Here is a 15212-nt window from a genome sequence, read left to right as displayed (position 1 = left end):
AGGGGCTGTTGGTTCCTGTGGGGCAGAAGGACCCTGCAAGGAGCAGGTATTGGGGCTGGGCAGGCGTTTGTTGGGAGCACCCTGCTTCTCTGTGCCGTGGACTGAGGAACTGGGAAGGTCCCAATGGCAGCCAGAGCCCAGAGCATGGCGGGGTATGGGGGCTACAGTGGGGAGAATGCACAAATGGCTCCAAAACCTCAGCCTCAGAGCTCAACTGGGGAAGGGCAACAGCACTGGCTAAACTGAGTGAGAGCATTGGTTGTTGGGTGGAGGAAAAAGGTGCAAAACTTGACAGCGAGTGAGGAGCTGGTTTGGTGAAGTGATTTGTACTGCTTCAGCCCCGGTCCTTTGAAGGAACACATGCTTGAATCTCTCTTTCTTCTCCAGAAAGGAGATTCCAGCTGTGGGAATTTTGGGTTGTGACTCAGGTGGGGGCTGTTCCTTTGCTTGGCCATGCCTGTACAGAGAGTCCATATTGGGATGTGCAAAGTGCTGTGGCTTTGGAGAGCCTTGGGTTGGAGGGCAATGCGCAGGGTGCAACTGCTGCTGATCTGCGTGGCCATTGTTGGGTGCACTGAGTGGGGAGCAAGCATGTTGCTAGCTCCTTGGTAACTCCTTGCTAGCCCCTTACTAGCACTTTGGTGACTTCTTGGTAACTACTTGCTAGCCCCTGGTCTCTCCTTGGTAGCTGCTTTCCAGCCCCTTGCCACGCACGTGTCCTCTGTACCAGAGCTTTATACAAATCTGACTGTTCCTCCTGTTTCTGGGCCACCCAAGGGCTGTTCCTGGGCCACCACCCTTAGCTTTCTTCATCCCCTGCTGTGGCAGTGGCTCTGCAGGGATGGCAGCAGCCTTATTTCCTACACAGCAGAGGAGGACGATAGCGGTGTGGGCTCTGGAGCCAATACTGGGCAGTTTTTAGGGCAACATTTGTCCTTCATTCTCTTTTGAATGAGCATATGGGGCACCCAGCTGCCTGCCTCAGGCAGGATTTGTCCCTGCTTGGATTTGTCCCCATCCCCAAGGAAGTGCTGCCCTACCCTGGATATAGGGCTGCCCCCCAGCATGGTGTTCTCAGGGTGCTTTGCTTCCTGGGAAGGGCATCGGGCACCTCAGAACTTCCTCTGTGGGGTGTGCAGTGCCCCCGAGCGCTGTATGGAGTGGGAAGCAGCAGCTGGGCTGCAGCATGGGCTTTTCCCACTCCTGTCTCAAGGAAATCCCCAAACGTCCTCAGCTGCCCCTTCCTTGCCCCACTTTCGATGCGTGGGAGCTGAATCCTGCCGTGGGGCCCTACCATCCCCAAAGCCCTTCCCCTTCCCTCCCATCCCCAAAGCCCTTCCCTCCCATCCCCAGCTCGCATCTTCTCCCGGCCAGGTGGCCCACGGCTTATATAATGCGCTCAGCCCCGGAATAGCTCCTCCCGTTACACAACGGGCACTGCGTCCGGGGGGGGGAGAGAAAGCATGAGGGGGGGACATGTCTGCTTGTTTGCCCCACACCGTGACCCCTGTATCTGGAGCCCCCCATCACCATTGGGAAGGTATTTCTGGAGCATCTCCTGCCCTAACTCCATGTGCCGTCAACCCCACACGTGCCCTCCCGCAGGGTCCTGCCCCACTCCGTGCCCCCTGGCACCCCGTCCATCCACCGGCATGCCAGGAAGGAGCCCAGTTGCTTGGTAACTGTTCAGCTTCTCTGCCAGCCTCATCTATTTAAAACATATAGATTTATGCTCACCCCTATGGATGCATAAGCAGCAGCAAGCCCTCGCCCAGCCCGTGAGCCCCGGTGCACCGCGCTGCGTCGTTAGCTGTGATGAAGCACTCCTGGATCACCCAGGGATGACCCTGCATGGTGTAAGGCATTCGGTGTTCAATGGGGCTTCCCCATGTGCTGGGGCATTACGTGTGTATTTTATCATAGAATCATTCAGGTCGAAAAAGACCACCAAGATCATCTAGTCCGACCACCATGTGTTAGATAGATATTCTATGTTAATTCTTTAAAATCTGAAAATTGCCAGATTTTAGCATGCAGAAGGCAGTGTCCAAGCAACATTCCATGGCTGCTTGTCCCACCAGGCTATGGGAATGGTATCACGATGTCTGAGTCACATGGATGCAGCCGCCTGATATCCTGTGGTGCCATGCTTGTGGCTGCACAACCCCAGCCTTGTGGTGGCTCTGCAGGGTCCTGGTGGCTCAGTGCTAACAAGTCCCACCTGGCGAGGCTTTTCAAGCTGATTTTGTTCTTTCATTCTTTTCTTTCTCCCCTTTTTGGAGGTCTGACTCATAGTTTTTGGCACTCAGGCTGCTGGGAGGCAGCGCCTTGGAAGGTTGGCCCAATTAAAGGCAGCAACCCAAAACTCTTCCTCCTTGTAATGCTGGCCAAGTATTTAGGAAAGGCTGCTGTATTATGGCTCTTGGTGTTGTGATGTGTGCTCATGCATGGCCTGGAGGAGGCCTTCTACTGGCCATCTTCAAATAATGGACAATTAGCAGCCTGTAACAAGGCAGAAAACTCTTTGGGGATGGGATTATTATTTCTGCTGTGTGCTGGCTGCACACCCTGAAGAGACCCAGAGGACAGTGCTGGAGCCAGCATAGTGAGATGTGGTGGTTGGCATTGTGGATAAGGAAACTGAGGCATGGAGCGAGACTGGTGGTCTGAGTGCAGCAGGGTTTGTGAGTCAGAGGTCTTCTGCTTGGCTGCATGATGATCTCTTGTGGGACTGAGCACTGGGGAGCTCTGTGTGTGAGTGCCTGGGAGCAGCACAGAGCAGGGGATGGTGGTTGGGGCTGGAGGTTGGAGCGTGAGAATGGAGATGAAGATGGGCGGGTGGGGGTGGATGATAAGGATGAAGGCTGGAGCATGGGGATGTAGCATGGGGATGGGGATGGAGGGTGGAAACGAAGATGGAGGATGAAGATGGAGGATAGTGATGAAGATGGAGGTAGAAAATACAGGATGGAAGACATAGCATGGGGATGGTGATGGGCATCTCTCAACATTTCCGAAAGCAGGTGGGATTTTCTCCTTCCAATTTTTATTTGCTTGGCACAAGCTGCCAGCAACAGACGAAGGCTTCATCCCCCCCCTTCCAGGACTGCTTTCCTCTTGTAAACAAGGTGGAAATTTTAAAGGGGAAAATCGCTCGCTGCCCTTTAGAAGAAGAGCAGTGATGCCAGTCACAGTGTCATGCCACCTCCTGGGAGACCCTGGGCCAGCCAAAGCCACATCAAAGGGATTTTTGCTTTTTCAATGCTCAGCGTTGGCCTCTCACTGCTTGCAGAGGTGTCAGTGTGTCCTCGGGTGTCCCCGTCCCTGCTGCATCCCATGCCCCCTTCTCTGGCACGCAGGCACTCGCCATTGCCCTGTCTGGTGCAGCTGGATGTGGTGAGAATTAATTGAGCACCGACTGGAGGCGGCTTTAATTAGCGGCCAGGCAGGGGGCTCCGCTGCTGTGCTTCCCCTCCCTGGGGGAAAAGAGAAGAGACAAATTTTCTCGGGAGTTTCCCCAGTGCTTTGGTGCTGGGGGAATGGCTCTGGTGGTGGGGATGGATGCCAGCACTGTGTCCTGCAACGCGTTCCTATGAGCCCATGGGAACAGTGCCTGCTCTCTCTGTGAGGCAGCCGGGTCTCTGGCTGCCAGCACTTGATGATTTGTGGGTAATTACTGCAGATAATGAAATATTTAACCATCCTGTTTATTATTGTGGATAGCAGTGAGCCAGGCAGGAAACTGCTGGCTTTTGGATCAGGCCAGTGGGAACGGAGATGGGGATGGTGTTGAGGGTGAGGATGGAGGCTGTGGGTGGGTTTGAGGATGGGGATGAGGATGAAGAATGCTAAAGAGCGGGGGGATGAAGACTGGGATGGAGGATGTTGTTGAGGATGGAGATGGAGGCTGCAGATGAAGCTGGGATTTAGGATGGGATAGTGTTGAGAATGGGGATGGATGCTTGGGAGTGAGGTAGGGTTGGGTATGATGTTGAGGATGGAGGCTTGGAATGAGGCCGAGGTGCTGCCTCCGCTTCAGGCATTGGTCCAGCACAGCCAGGCCATCCCTGCTCTGTCAGTGGCTGATGACTGGAGGATGTGGAGGTGATGGCTGCCCTCCTGCAGCATGTCCCCAAGCTGTCCCTTGCACAGGGTGTTGCTGGAGGTCTCTTTTTGGGACAAAGGAGTGCAGACCTAGCCCATCCTCCTGGGGATTCCATTTGCCCCAGTGCATTGTCCCCATTGTCCCCATAGGCACAGGACTTTCTCCATTTCACATCCAGGGCTTTTGCTGGTGGCTCTGCTTTGCTATTTATAGCAGGATGGTGTTTGCGGGTAGTTTTTTATCTTCCTTTGTTTTCCTGCCTGTGCCGTCACTGAGGCAGGATTGCTGTTATTAGCTATTATGGGGAATATTACTCACTTCTGAGCACTTCCCTCCCTGCCACCCCCAGCCCCTTGTCCTCAGCTGCCTGGGAAGGGCTTCCAGCAATCCAGGAAGGGGGCACCGACACCAGCTGAGCATCCCCCAGTCCCCTGCCCCCATCCCACCACCGAGAATGTCCAGTAACATCTGGGGACAAAGGAGTCCCAGCCCCTCTCCCACCACCTCAGAGGGTGCCTGCAGTCAGCCTTTGCAAACCAGCACTCAACATCAGCATTAAGGGCTCTGCAAAGACACTGAGCTCCATCCCCACTCAGGGTTATCTCCCGTTGGGTATATTCCCCAATGGGTCCAGCCTCCACCACCCCATAGTCCTTATCTGTAGCTCTGGCAGCCCTTTTATCTCCTCTCTCTGTGCACGCATTCCTTCCTCTATCAGCCCAGCGACACATTCAGTGCATTCTCAAGGTTTTGCAGCAACGAATTTCCCCACTGCTGTGTTAAGGATAAAACGAATTCCCACTGGAGGAAATGAGCAGAGGCTGCTGCTGCAGAAAGCATCCGCTTCTTCTCCCCCTCTCCCCTATGGAAGGAGCCCTTTGGTGGAAAAACCGTTCCCAGTGGGAAGCTTCCATCATTCCCGAGCTCTTGTCCTTAATGAGAGAAAGGCAGAGCTGTTGAGGAAGAAGAGCCCAAGCTGGCATGGCTGGGTAAACATGTGTTGGCCCATAGGTGACATTTCCATAGAGATCCTTGCTGTAACCATGCTGGTTTCCTTGTGTTTCAGACATAGGAATCAATAGGCTTTAATAATGCAGAGAGGTGCTCTGAGAGCACAAGGATGTTCGTCCCTGTGCTGCTTCCAGCGCTTTGCTGGGCACCTCGGGGCAGTCAGAGCGCCCCGCTGGCTCCCGTGCTCAGTGCCACCCCATGGGTGGGTGATTGCACAGCACTGCTGGTGACCCATAGCTCTTTGTTCCCACCAGGTGCTGCGTGCCACCCGCACCACCATGGCTCTCTACAACAATGGGGCCAACGTGCCCTCGCCCCAAGAAGCCTCCAACGGCTTCTCGCAGCCCGGTGCCTCGGGCACGTGGCACAAGGCAGAGGAGGAGGTGAGGCTGGTGGAGCCCAACCTGGTGAAGAAGGCTCACCGTGAGATCCTGGACCACGAACGCAAGCGGCGGGTGGAGCTGAAGTGCATGGAGCTGCAGGAGATGATGGAAGAGCAAGGGTGAGTGGTGGGCATCCGGGGCTGACGTGTGGGCTAAGCCATGACATGGGACCCCTGTTGACTTCTCCTTCTGAAGTACCTTGAAGTGGCAGAGGTCCACAGTTGGAAGGGAATTTGTGTTTGGACAGGCTAGCCCATTCTCTTAGAATCGTAGAGCCATTAAGGTTGGAAAAGAGCACTAAGATCACCAAGTCCAACTGTTTACCCATCATCACCATGCCCACCAGGCCGTGTCCCTAAATAGAAAATAAGCAAGGGGTGGGGAAAAGAAGCAGAGCAGTTGTGTTTAGCCCCAGGTGAGGCGATTGCAGTGCTTCACTTTGTCCCTGCTCTCTTCTCACTCTCCAGTTTTGGGACTGAAGCCTGATTGATGGAGCAAATGCTTCAGCACACGCATGGAGACGGGGACTGGGATCAGCTGGGGAGAGGGAAAATGGATTGAGAGGAGGCTTCGCCAAGGCTTTCATTAAGAGCACAACTGTGACCTAGAATTAAATTGTCTCACACAGGCTGGAATAATGATTATGCCTAATTTGTCGTTATGGAAATAAATAAGGCTGACCTGGCGCCTTGGGGAGCCCGGGTCCTCCTTTTGGTTCCCGTGCCCTACTAGGATTCTCACTATTAGTAGTAGTGTTACTGCAGCGGGTAGTAACAGTATTGTGATCAGTACTGTTGTTATTGCTGTAATTGCCTTTGCTGTTATTAAGGCTATTAATAACGGTGATACACTGAAATGATAACATAATTACAGCCGTCATCTTGGCCAGCCTGGTTAATCCCCCTCTGCGTGGGAGCTCTCCTGGGGGCTGCAGGGGAAGTGCTCTGGGGGGGTTTCTTCCTCGGGGGATTGATCTCCAAGGGCAGAGCCCAGTGGGACCAGGTGCTGTGATAGCAGAGAAGGGTTTTTGGGCATTTGAGCATCCCTTCCATGCGGAGGGCTCCTCCTGGTCCGGCTCTGACTGCTGCCCATTCCAGACTGCCTGCAGGGTTCCTTCTGGCTGGTGGTTGAATTTCTTCTCTGGATTAGAACTGTCAGCAATTTCTCCTCCCTTCTCCACCCCATTCTCTGCATTCAAGGCAAAAAAAAACAACCACCCTCTGCTAGGGTTAAAAGCAGCCAAACCTCAGGTTCCCCATGCTGCAGGGTGAGTATCCATGATGCAGCTTGTGAGGTGCAGAGCAGCATTCTGGGGGTGCTGCCCTGTTTAGGGGTCTCTGAGCGCTGGTGGGGTGCAAGGCACAGGAAACGAACCAGAGCTGCCTGGTTCACCACCCTCCTGCTGGGCAGCCCTGTCTGGTTGGAGTATTAATGAGTCCATTTCAGTGCAAATGAGCTCATTAATATTAATTCCTCTTTCATTATGGTTGAGCTGTGCACCCGACTGCAGGATGTGGTCCAGGTGCTGCCCCATGCCTCACTCGCCCGGGGGCATTGCTGGAAGCCCGGTGATTTTCTCCATTTCAGCACAGAATCTTCAGGTTTGGGTCCAGGGGATGCTCTGGTGCCTTTGTGCCAATGCAGGATGCAGTATAGAACTGTCCACTGTCACTGATCCTCCTGTGTCTCTGGCACGGCTGGAGTGCTGTGCTTTGCCGCGGCTGTTTGCAGATGCCAGGGACAAAGTGATTAGTGTCTCTCGTTAATAACCCTGCAGTGGCCTGAGTCAGCGTTCGGCGTTAGCGCAGTGCTGGCTTGGCTGCTGGGACGCAGCACAGTGTGGGGACAAGCAAGGGAGGCTCATGTAGGGATGGAGGAGGGACTTGGCCTCACCGGCTACGAGGATGCAAGGTGTCCTCGTAGTTGTCCTCCTCTTTTACTCTTCCTCTGCTAAGTGCTGCTTGGGAAGGGAACGCAGGATTGAGGGAGTTCATAGCACCAGGAGGAGGGTCCTGCTGTCCTCCAGGCCCTGCTGACCATCACAATGCCACCTCTCCTTCCCAGCCCCTCTGGCCACGTGTCATTCCTAAGGGTATGGGAGGCCATCAGCATGTCCCTGCCCTGTGTGCCCCTTTGGCCATTCACCCTACTCCCGTCTCAGCTTTTGGGGGGCACACAGTCCCTGGGGAGCCAATGCCGTAATTGTGCCAGCTCTGACTGCAGCTCTGCCCATCCAGGTACTCAGAGGAGGAGATCCGGCAGAAAGTGGGGACCTTTCGGCAGATGTTGATGGAGAAGGAGGGTGTGCTCACCAGGGAAGACCAGCATGGGCGCCAAATGTAAGTGAGGCAGCTCTGAGTCTGCCCTGCTGTGTCCTACGTGTTTCTGTCCCAGGGAGATGTATCCCAGCTTGTCACTGAGGATGGATGGATGGATATATGGGGATAGTTGGATAGATGATGGATATAGAGGGTGTATGGGGGTAGATTGTTGGTTGGATGGATGGATGGTTAGACAACTAGTTGGTTGGTTCATTGGCAAATTGATTAGTTGGTTGACTGGAGGCAGATTCTGCCTCTCTGAGGCAGGGTACTGACTTTAGAGAGGTTCTCTCTCCCCAGTTATTTATCACCCATTGGGCGCTCTATAGAGGTGCCATTATTGCAGTGCTCCTATTTCAGATGATGAAACCAAAGCATAGAAAGGCTGGCCACTCACTCACCCTTCTAGCCAGTGGCGGAGAGTAAGCTGCAAGTTTGGTGTTCACCAGGCTCTGTGTGTGAGTCCAGCCACTCATGCCCTGACTCTGCCTGCCCACAAACATCACTGAGGTCACTGGAGCAGAGCAAAGCACCAGTTTGATCCTATATGATGTTCAGCCCACGCCTCACCGCTACCCACTCCTGCTGTGTTGGTTGCTTCTCCTGCTCTCTCCAGGACTGAAAACACAGCTTCTCTGTCTGGGTAAAACCTCCTCACAAGGATCTGCCCCGTTTTCATGCTGATTTATTGGTGTGATGCTTAATGGCCCAGACAGCATGGCTGGCCTGGCGCACGCCATCTATCAGCCTGGAAACCAGGTCACTTGGGACAGGAATAGATGCTGCAGGTCCACTGAATATTAATGCTTCATTAGGGTCAGGAAATCAGGGCGAGGGGGAGGCAGGGAAGCCACTGTGTTGGGGACAGCCTTCCTCTGCCAGCAGCCACCAAGCAGGACCAGGGCTCAGCTGTGCCCAACCCCACTTGGGGTGCGCATACCCATCCCCATCCCAGGGACCATCTGGGTCTTTCTCCAGGCAGGTGGGAAAACCAAGGCATGGAGTAAACCAACCTGCCAAGGTGGCTCAGGCAGCTGAGAGTCCTATTGGCATGTTAACAAGTGGCCTTTGCCTGCGGGGCACAAGTCATCTCCAGGGCATCTTCCCAGGAGAGGCTGCCCATCTCATTAGGGCTGGTGTTTTAATGAGCACATGGCGAAGCCAGAGGTGTGTCAAGGGTACCCCAGGGTGGCTGTCACCTTTCCCTGATTGCAGGCTTGCTTTGGAAGGGTAAGCGTTAGATTAGCCCATGGGCTATAAATAATAGTGCTGAGTTGGAAGGTCTCAAAGCAAGAGATTGCAAGGAGTGCACAGCCAGGAGGTGCTGGGAGGAGGGAAGCACAGATAGGTCCCAAGGAGGTGGTGCTCTGTGTGATGGGGATGTGACCTGTGGAAGTCCCTGCTGAAGGATGCGTGCCAAACCTCTGCACTGCTTGAAGGTATACCAGTGCTTTAATAAACACCCATCACATTGCAATGACCTGGGAAAGCTCTCAGCACTTACCTTGTGTGCTGGTCTTGTTCCAACACCTCCCTGGCCCATGTTTCTGAACCAGCTGCTCTCTTTTCAAAATATGTGCAAAAGCTCAGCATTGTCTGCAGAAATCCCCAGGGGAAACTGAGGCACCAAGCAGAGCCATGACCACCTGAGCCCCAGCTTGCTGTCTGCGCCCTCCTAGCTCCTGTCTGTGCATGCACAGCCTGCTCCTGGCAGGGGGACTGCTTGATGGACAGACTGGTAGGCTTAAAAAGAAATGCAGGCATGTATCAGGAAAGGAGGTGTAACTGGAGCAGCACGAGCTGGTCCCGAGCTGCTGAGCACAGCTGATGGGCAATGTGCTGGCAGCAGGCTGTGATGTGCAGCACGTGGTCCAGCACTGCCTGTGGTGTTACACTTCTCGTCAAACAGAAAATCCAGCAAGAGTTAACTCACTTTGTGCAGCTCCCTTTTTTTCTTCATCCTTTCCATGGTTTGGTTGTTGTGTCAGAGGCATTGTCATGGAATAGTTGGGTCAAAAGACAAAGAACTTCACTCCTCCACTGGCTTTCTCTGCTGCCAGCCTCCAGACAGGGAGGGAACCTAGGTTGGGACATCAGCTAAGAAATCTTCAAGACTTCTATTGCAAAATATCCTCTGGGAGGCAAGAGCTCAGGTTCATTTGATGATGGCACCAACCAGTGTGGTTTCCTCCAGAGCATCTGGAGTTTCCTTGATTGGCCGTTCCCTCCCAAGATGCAGTCATAGACTCACAGAATCATTTGAGATGGAAGGAACCGTTTAAGGTCATCTGGTCTCATTCCCCTTCAATGAACAGGGACATCTACAGCTCAGTCAGGCACTCAGGCCCTGGTCCAGCTTGTCTGTGGGTGTCTCCAAGGATGTCTCTGATCTGAACCTGTTCCCCAACAGACAGAGGGGTGCTGGTGTGGATGTGGTGATGAACCATGGACTGCCATCCCCAGCAGTGCTGTTGCTAAGGAAATGTTCCCTCAGGGCTCTTGGACATGATTTTCCTGCTCTGCCTTCCTTTCCCAGTGACTGTCACCAAGCCTCCAGGCACCTTGACAGCATTTTGGGCTCAGGAGCTCATCTCCTGCCCCACATCCTCACTGTTCCCAGCACCACTCCTTAGGGGAGTGGGTGCCTTTCCCTTGAGGTCCCCAGGGGCTTTGGGGTGTGGGCAGCCAGGGGAGATGGGCATGGCTCCCCCCTGCTTGCTGAGTCCAGCCCACAGCCCCGGTAGTCAATGGCAACCTCCTGTCCGTTTCCATGGCAGCAGAAAAATTAATGCTGATGAAGCTGCTGAAGAGGAAGAGGAGACCTCAGTGGCTTTGGGCCTGATGTTCCCTCCTCCCTCACCCTGGCTGACCTGGGGGACATCACCCATCACCTCCTGTGCCAAGCCTATGCACAACAAGTTGGGCTCTGGCCCCCAAGTCCGGATCATCCCAGGCAGCTCCTGCTGATGGCAGATAATCCCCGGTCTTCCACCAGCTCTACTCACCCTAATCCAGCCCCCGCCACCGACCTGAGCTGACCTCACCAGCAGCACCCGCTCAGCCCCCACTCTGCCTCGTGAGGCAGCAAAGGGATTCTGAGTGATGACGAAGACAGGGGGGGCGGTGTCTTGGCCCCGGGGATGTCCCTGTGCACTCTGTGCTGTCACACTGTAGAGATAGGCACTGTAGGAGGACCCTACAAAGACCTCTGCCGTGTGATGGTGATACCCATGAAAGTGCCAGGCATTGACTGATCATAGAATCATTAAGGTTATAGAAGACCTCTCAGACCCCCAAGTCCAACCCCAACGCATCCCACCATGCCCACTGACCACATCCCTCAGTGCCACATCTCCATGGTCTGGAACACCTCATGGGATGGTGACACCCCACCTTTCTGGGCAGCCCATGCCACTGCATCACAGCCCTTTCTGAGAATAAATCTTTCCTAATATCCAAGGTCATTCAAGAGGTGGTGACAGAGCCAGGTCTCCTTGACCCCACGTGCCAACATCAGTGCCATGCCACCACTCTCCCCCAGCCCCAGTTCAGTCCCGTCACTCTCCTCTCTGCTGCCAGTCTCCCAAATTTCCTGTGTTTTCTCCTTTGCCAGAGTGATAGAAAACCACCACGGGCTGGATGGGGAGGAGTACACAGCGCAGTACTCCGAGTGTGGCGAGGGCTGCCTGCTGCAGTGTGACTGCTCAGCCGAGTGCTACCGCGACGACAGCAGCCACCGCGAGTACAGGTCTGGGCAGGGGGCTTTGGGGGTGTCCCCAGTGGGAGGTGGCAGCGGTTGGTTTGGGAGCAGCTCCATGTTCCCATCTTAAGTGCATGTATGATCTTCTGATACTCTTATTGGCACGGCCACACCAAGCTCGGGGACATTGACATCAGGGTGTGACGGACGCGGTGATATTGGCCATGGCATGGAGGATGGTTTTCTTTTCTCACCTCAACCTTTTTCTACAGGCTGAAAAGACGGTCGAGCAGCTCCACCTCCCCACCACCCAAGAAGAAAAAGAAAAAGAAATCAGGTCACCGCCGGAGCCGGTGAGTCCTCAGTTATCCCTGCACTGTCCCCTAGACAGAGAGGCTTCAATCTTGTGTACTCTCCGTGCTCAACTCTTCTCATCCTCCGTGGAGCCAAGGGGCACCTAAGAACCTTTGGTCCCCATGCTGATGCACCATAAATCCTGGTTGCTCACCCCAATGTTGGTTAGCAGTGTTGGGCTCAATGAAAGCGGGAGGAATTTGAGTGTGACACCGGGCAGAATTTGATCCCCTTCCCATTTTATATTTCCTGGCACGGTGGGAGGATGCTGTCCTTAAATAACCTTTTCTTTTCTGTCTTCCCTGCGGCAGCAAAAAGAGGAAACCCGGTTCAGAGCGCAGGTGAGTGTCCCTTTCCCAAATCCCCATGGCAATCAGCTGCTTTTATCTCTTGCTGGAGGCAGTGAAGCCCACGAGGTGGCAATGGGACACAGCACGATCTGCCTGCTCTGGCTGCAGGGTGAACCAGAGTCCTTCTGCCAAATGCTCTTTTCTGTCCCCTGAAGAAATAATTCCTTGCAATATTTGTGCATCTCAGGGGCTGTGCAGGGAAGTGACGTGCTGAGGGGTAGTGGGGATAGGGCTCCCCTGGGTAACAGGGATGGGTTTGGGGTCCCACCCCATGGACACCACTTTCCTCCCTGCAGCTGTGACAGCTCTTCCCCGATCCGCAAGGAGAAGAAAAAGAAGACTGGAAAGAAGCACAGACGTGACAGGTGAGATGGACACATCTCCAGGGCTGAGGACACCAGACTGGTTGGTGGCTTCAGGGAGGGCTGGTGACACCCATAGACTGGATAAGGTGGCAACAGGTGTGGAATTGGGTGTCCCTTCATGGCACAGAATGTTCCCCAAACCATGGACTGTCACCTCCCCATGGCCGGGAGAGCCATCACTGTGGTTCCTGCATCCTCATCTACATCACCCCCGCCCCCTGTCAGCTAGCTCCACGTCTCCTTCATCTCTGCTTCCTCTTCATCCTCAGGTCTGAGTCAGGCTCTCGGAAGAAGAGAAGACACAGGTGAGAGTGAAGGCTGCCGGGAGCCACACCACTACCACTCATACTGTCCCCCTCACCCCAACACTGATTGTCACTCTGGAGGTGACAAGGGGCCACCCTATGCTCTGGATGTGCACTGGCCAGGGCTCAACACAGTGACCCACTGCAACCAGATGCTGCTGGGCTTGGGGAAGTCCCTGCATCCCGTCTCTGCCCTTTTACCTTTCTGCCCTCCCCACAGGTCCCGCAGCCCCAAAAACAAGAGGAAAGAGAAAAACAAAGAGCGCAAGAGGTGAGGTGCTGTGAACAGGTGGCTGGCAGGATGCATGTCCCTCAACACTGCATGAGTGCCCAGTGCAGGGGCTCATCCTGCCCATCAGCCCTGGCTGTCATCCCCACAGGTCCCGCAGTGCATCACCAGCCTGGCGGTCACACCGGCGCAGCAGCTGCAGCTCGCACAGCGCTTCGCTCTCCTCCGACTACAGCAACTCCAAATCCCCCAGCAGGTAGGAGCACCCTTGGGCGTAGTGTTCTCTGTGGGGACAGGAGAGGAGCAGGTGCTGAAGCACCTTGCAGGATGCTGTAAGGGGTTGGAAGGGCAGCAGTGGGGAGTCAAAGCAAAATCTCTATTAGGGAAAAGCACAAAACCCGATTTCTTGCCCTATTTCTTGTTCTTGCGCCATGATCCCAACCCAGTGTTGAGTGCCACTGTTATGCTGGCACATGGGTGAGGATTTGCTATCCGCCTTGCTGAGCGCGCCGTGCCCCACAGGCTAAGCCCCAAGCATCATGAGGATGGCCCCAACGGCAACAGCGCCCACTCCAGCCGCAGCCCGTCCTCCTCACCGCGCCGCTCGGCCTCACCACACCAGAACGGGCACAAGGGCAGCGCCCAGAATGGCCGCCACAGCCATGGCCCCGCACTCGAGGAGCCAACGGATGTACGTAGGCTTTTCTTGCACCATGGTTTGCTGCCCTCTCCTCCTCTTCCTTCTCCCTTTGCAGGAATCCCTCACCCTGGCTCTCCTCTTCCCTCCTTCCCCATCTCAATGACGGACAGACTGATGGGGACACAGTGCTGGCTGTCCCCGTCCCTGTGTAGACATGTTTCCCCAATCCTGGGGTGCTAGTCCATCTCCTCTGAGTAGGATCCCCAGCACCAGGTCCCCCTTTATGACCACTCTGTGGATGTCACGCCCTGAAGTCTCCCCTGTGGCTCAGCAGGGCCACTGTTGGGAGTGGAGTGCTCACAGATGGCCAAAAAGTGGGTAAAAATGGAAGTGTTATTTCCATGCTACCTGCAGCCCATCCAAGTGCAGGATCCCAGCACCACTCTGTGCCCAGACTGGGATCTGCTGGAAGGCCAGGAGAGGTCATGGAGCGGGGCTTGGGGCTGAGCGCTAAGATTCTGGGCATCCAGGGTCCCCATGATGGGTGATAGCGTGTCCAATTGTCCCCAGCAACACCGAGAGTCCCAGCAAAACCCAGCTGTGCTGGGGGCTTGTCCCCACAACGGGATGAGGGGACCAGCCCCAGTTTAACCAGTAATGGAGCACCTCTCTACATTCTTCTTTGCTGTTTGGGGTCTGGGTGCCAAGGAGCCCCCACCCCGGGCATCTCGCAATGCCCATGAGCTCCCTTGGCTCCCCAACTCTAGAGGGGACTTTTCTCCGACAACTTTTCTCTCTTTCTCTCTCTTTCTCTCTCTGTTTTTGTTTTCTTTGTTGTTTTCTTTTCTTTTCTTTTTAATCCCATCTGTGTTTTTCTTTAGCCTCCCATTTGAAAAAAACCCAAACGGTAATATACAATTCCATTTCTTGCTCAGCAGAAGCAGGGAAGAGGGGGAGGGAAGGGCAATGAAACCACGCTTTTCCCCCCCCCTTGTTTTAGTTTCCTTTATCATGATTTATTTTCTTTTCCTTCATAATGTACAGAAATGCAAACAATATATATATATCTTATTTTCCCCTGTCGTCGTCGTGTTGTTCTAGAATTTTTTGCTTTTGTGTGTATTAATGTGGAGAAGAAAAAAAAAACAAAACAAAAAACAACAGATGTGTTTCTAAAATATTGACAGCCGTTGAACATTGTACCTCCATTCTCTATATTTTGAACGAGGGCTTTAAAAGGGAAGATAACAGAGCAGCCGTGAGCCATGAGCTGCCCTTGGCCTCCATGAATCGGCTGCGGCCCCGTCGCCTTCCGGCAGCTGTCCGTGGTGCTGACGGGGGTCCCTCCCCGCGTTGTACCCCAGCAGGATGGGGCCATGGGGGCCGCGATGTCCACCCACCCTTGACCCCCTCCCGGCCGTACCATGCTGTGATGCTGCCATACTGCAT

The 15212-nt window shown here is 54.4% G+C and overlaps 1 protein-coding gene across 1 annotated transcript; it reads left to right on the top strand.

Annotated features, from left to right (window-relative positions):
- Positions 1 to 5374: 5374 nt before the first annotated feature.
- SRRM3 (serine/arginine repetitive matrix 3) lies at positions 5375 to 14915 on the top strand. The gene is made up of 10 exons (XM_010721769.1): positions 5375 to 5618; positions 7737 to 7838; positions 11434 to 11568; positions 11793 to 11873; positions 12186 to 12215; positions 12521 to 12589; positions 12859 to 12894; positions 13115 to 13165; positions 13275 to 13379; positions 13646 to 14915. Exons 1-10 carry the CDS (start codon positions 5395 to 5397, stop codon positions 14001 to 14003), a joined length of 1191 nt encoding a protein of 396 aa, XP_010720071.1. The 5' UTR covers positions 5375 to 5394; the 3' UTR covers positions 14004 to 14915.
- Positions 14916 to 15212: the final 297 nt, after the last annotated feature.

This window comes from Meleagris gallopavo, chromosome 21 (genome assembly GCF_000146605.3).
Source record: "Meleagris gallopavo isolate NT-WF06-2002-E0010 breed Aviagen turkey brand Nicholas breeding stock chromosome 21, Turkey_5.1, whole genome shotgun sequence".
In the NCBI taxonomy this organism is placed as follows: domain Eukaryota; kingdom Metazoa; phylum Chordata; class Aves; order Galliformes; family Phasianidae; genus Meleagris; species Meleagris gallopavo.
The sequence above is the reverse complement of the archived record's forward strand: the minus strand, read 5'-3'. Positions and strand labels throughout refer to the sequence as shown.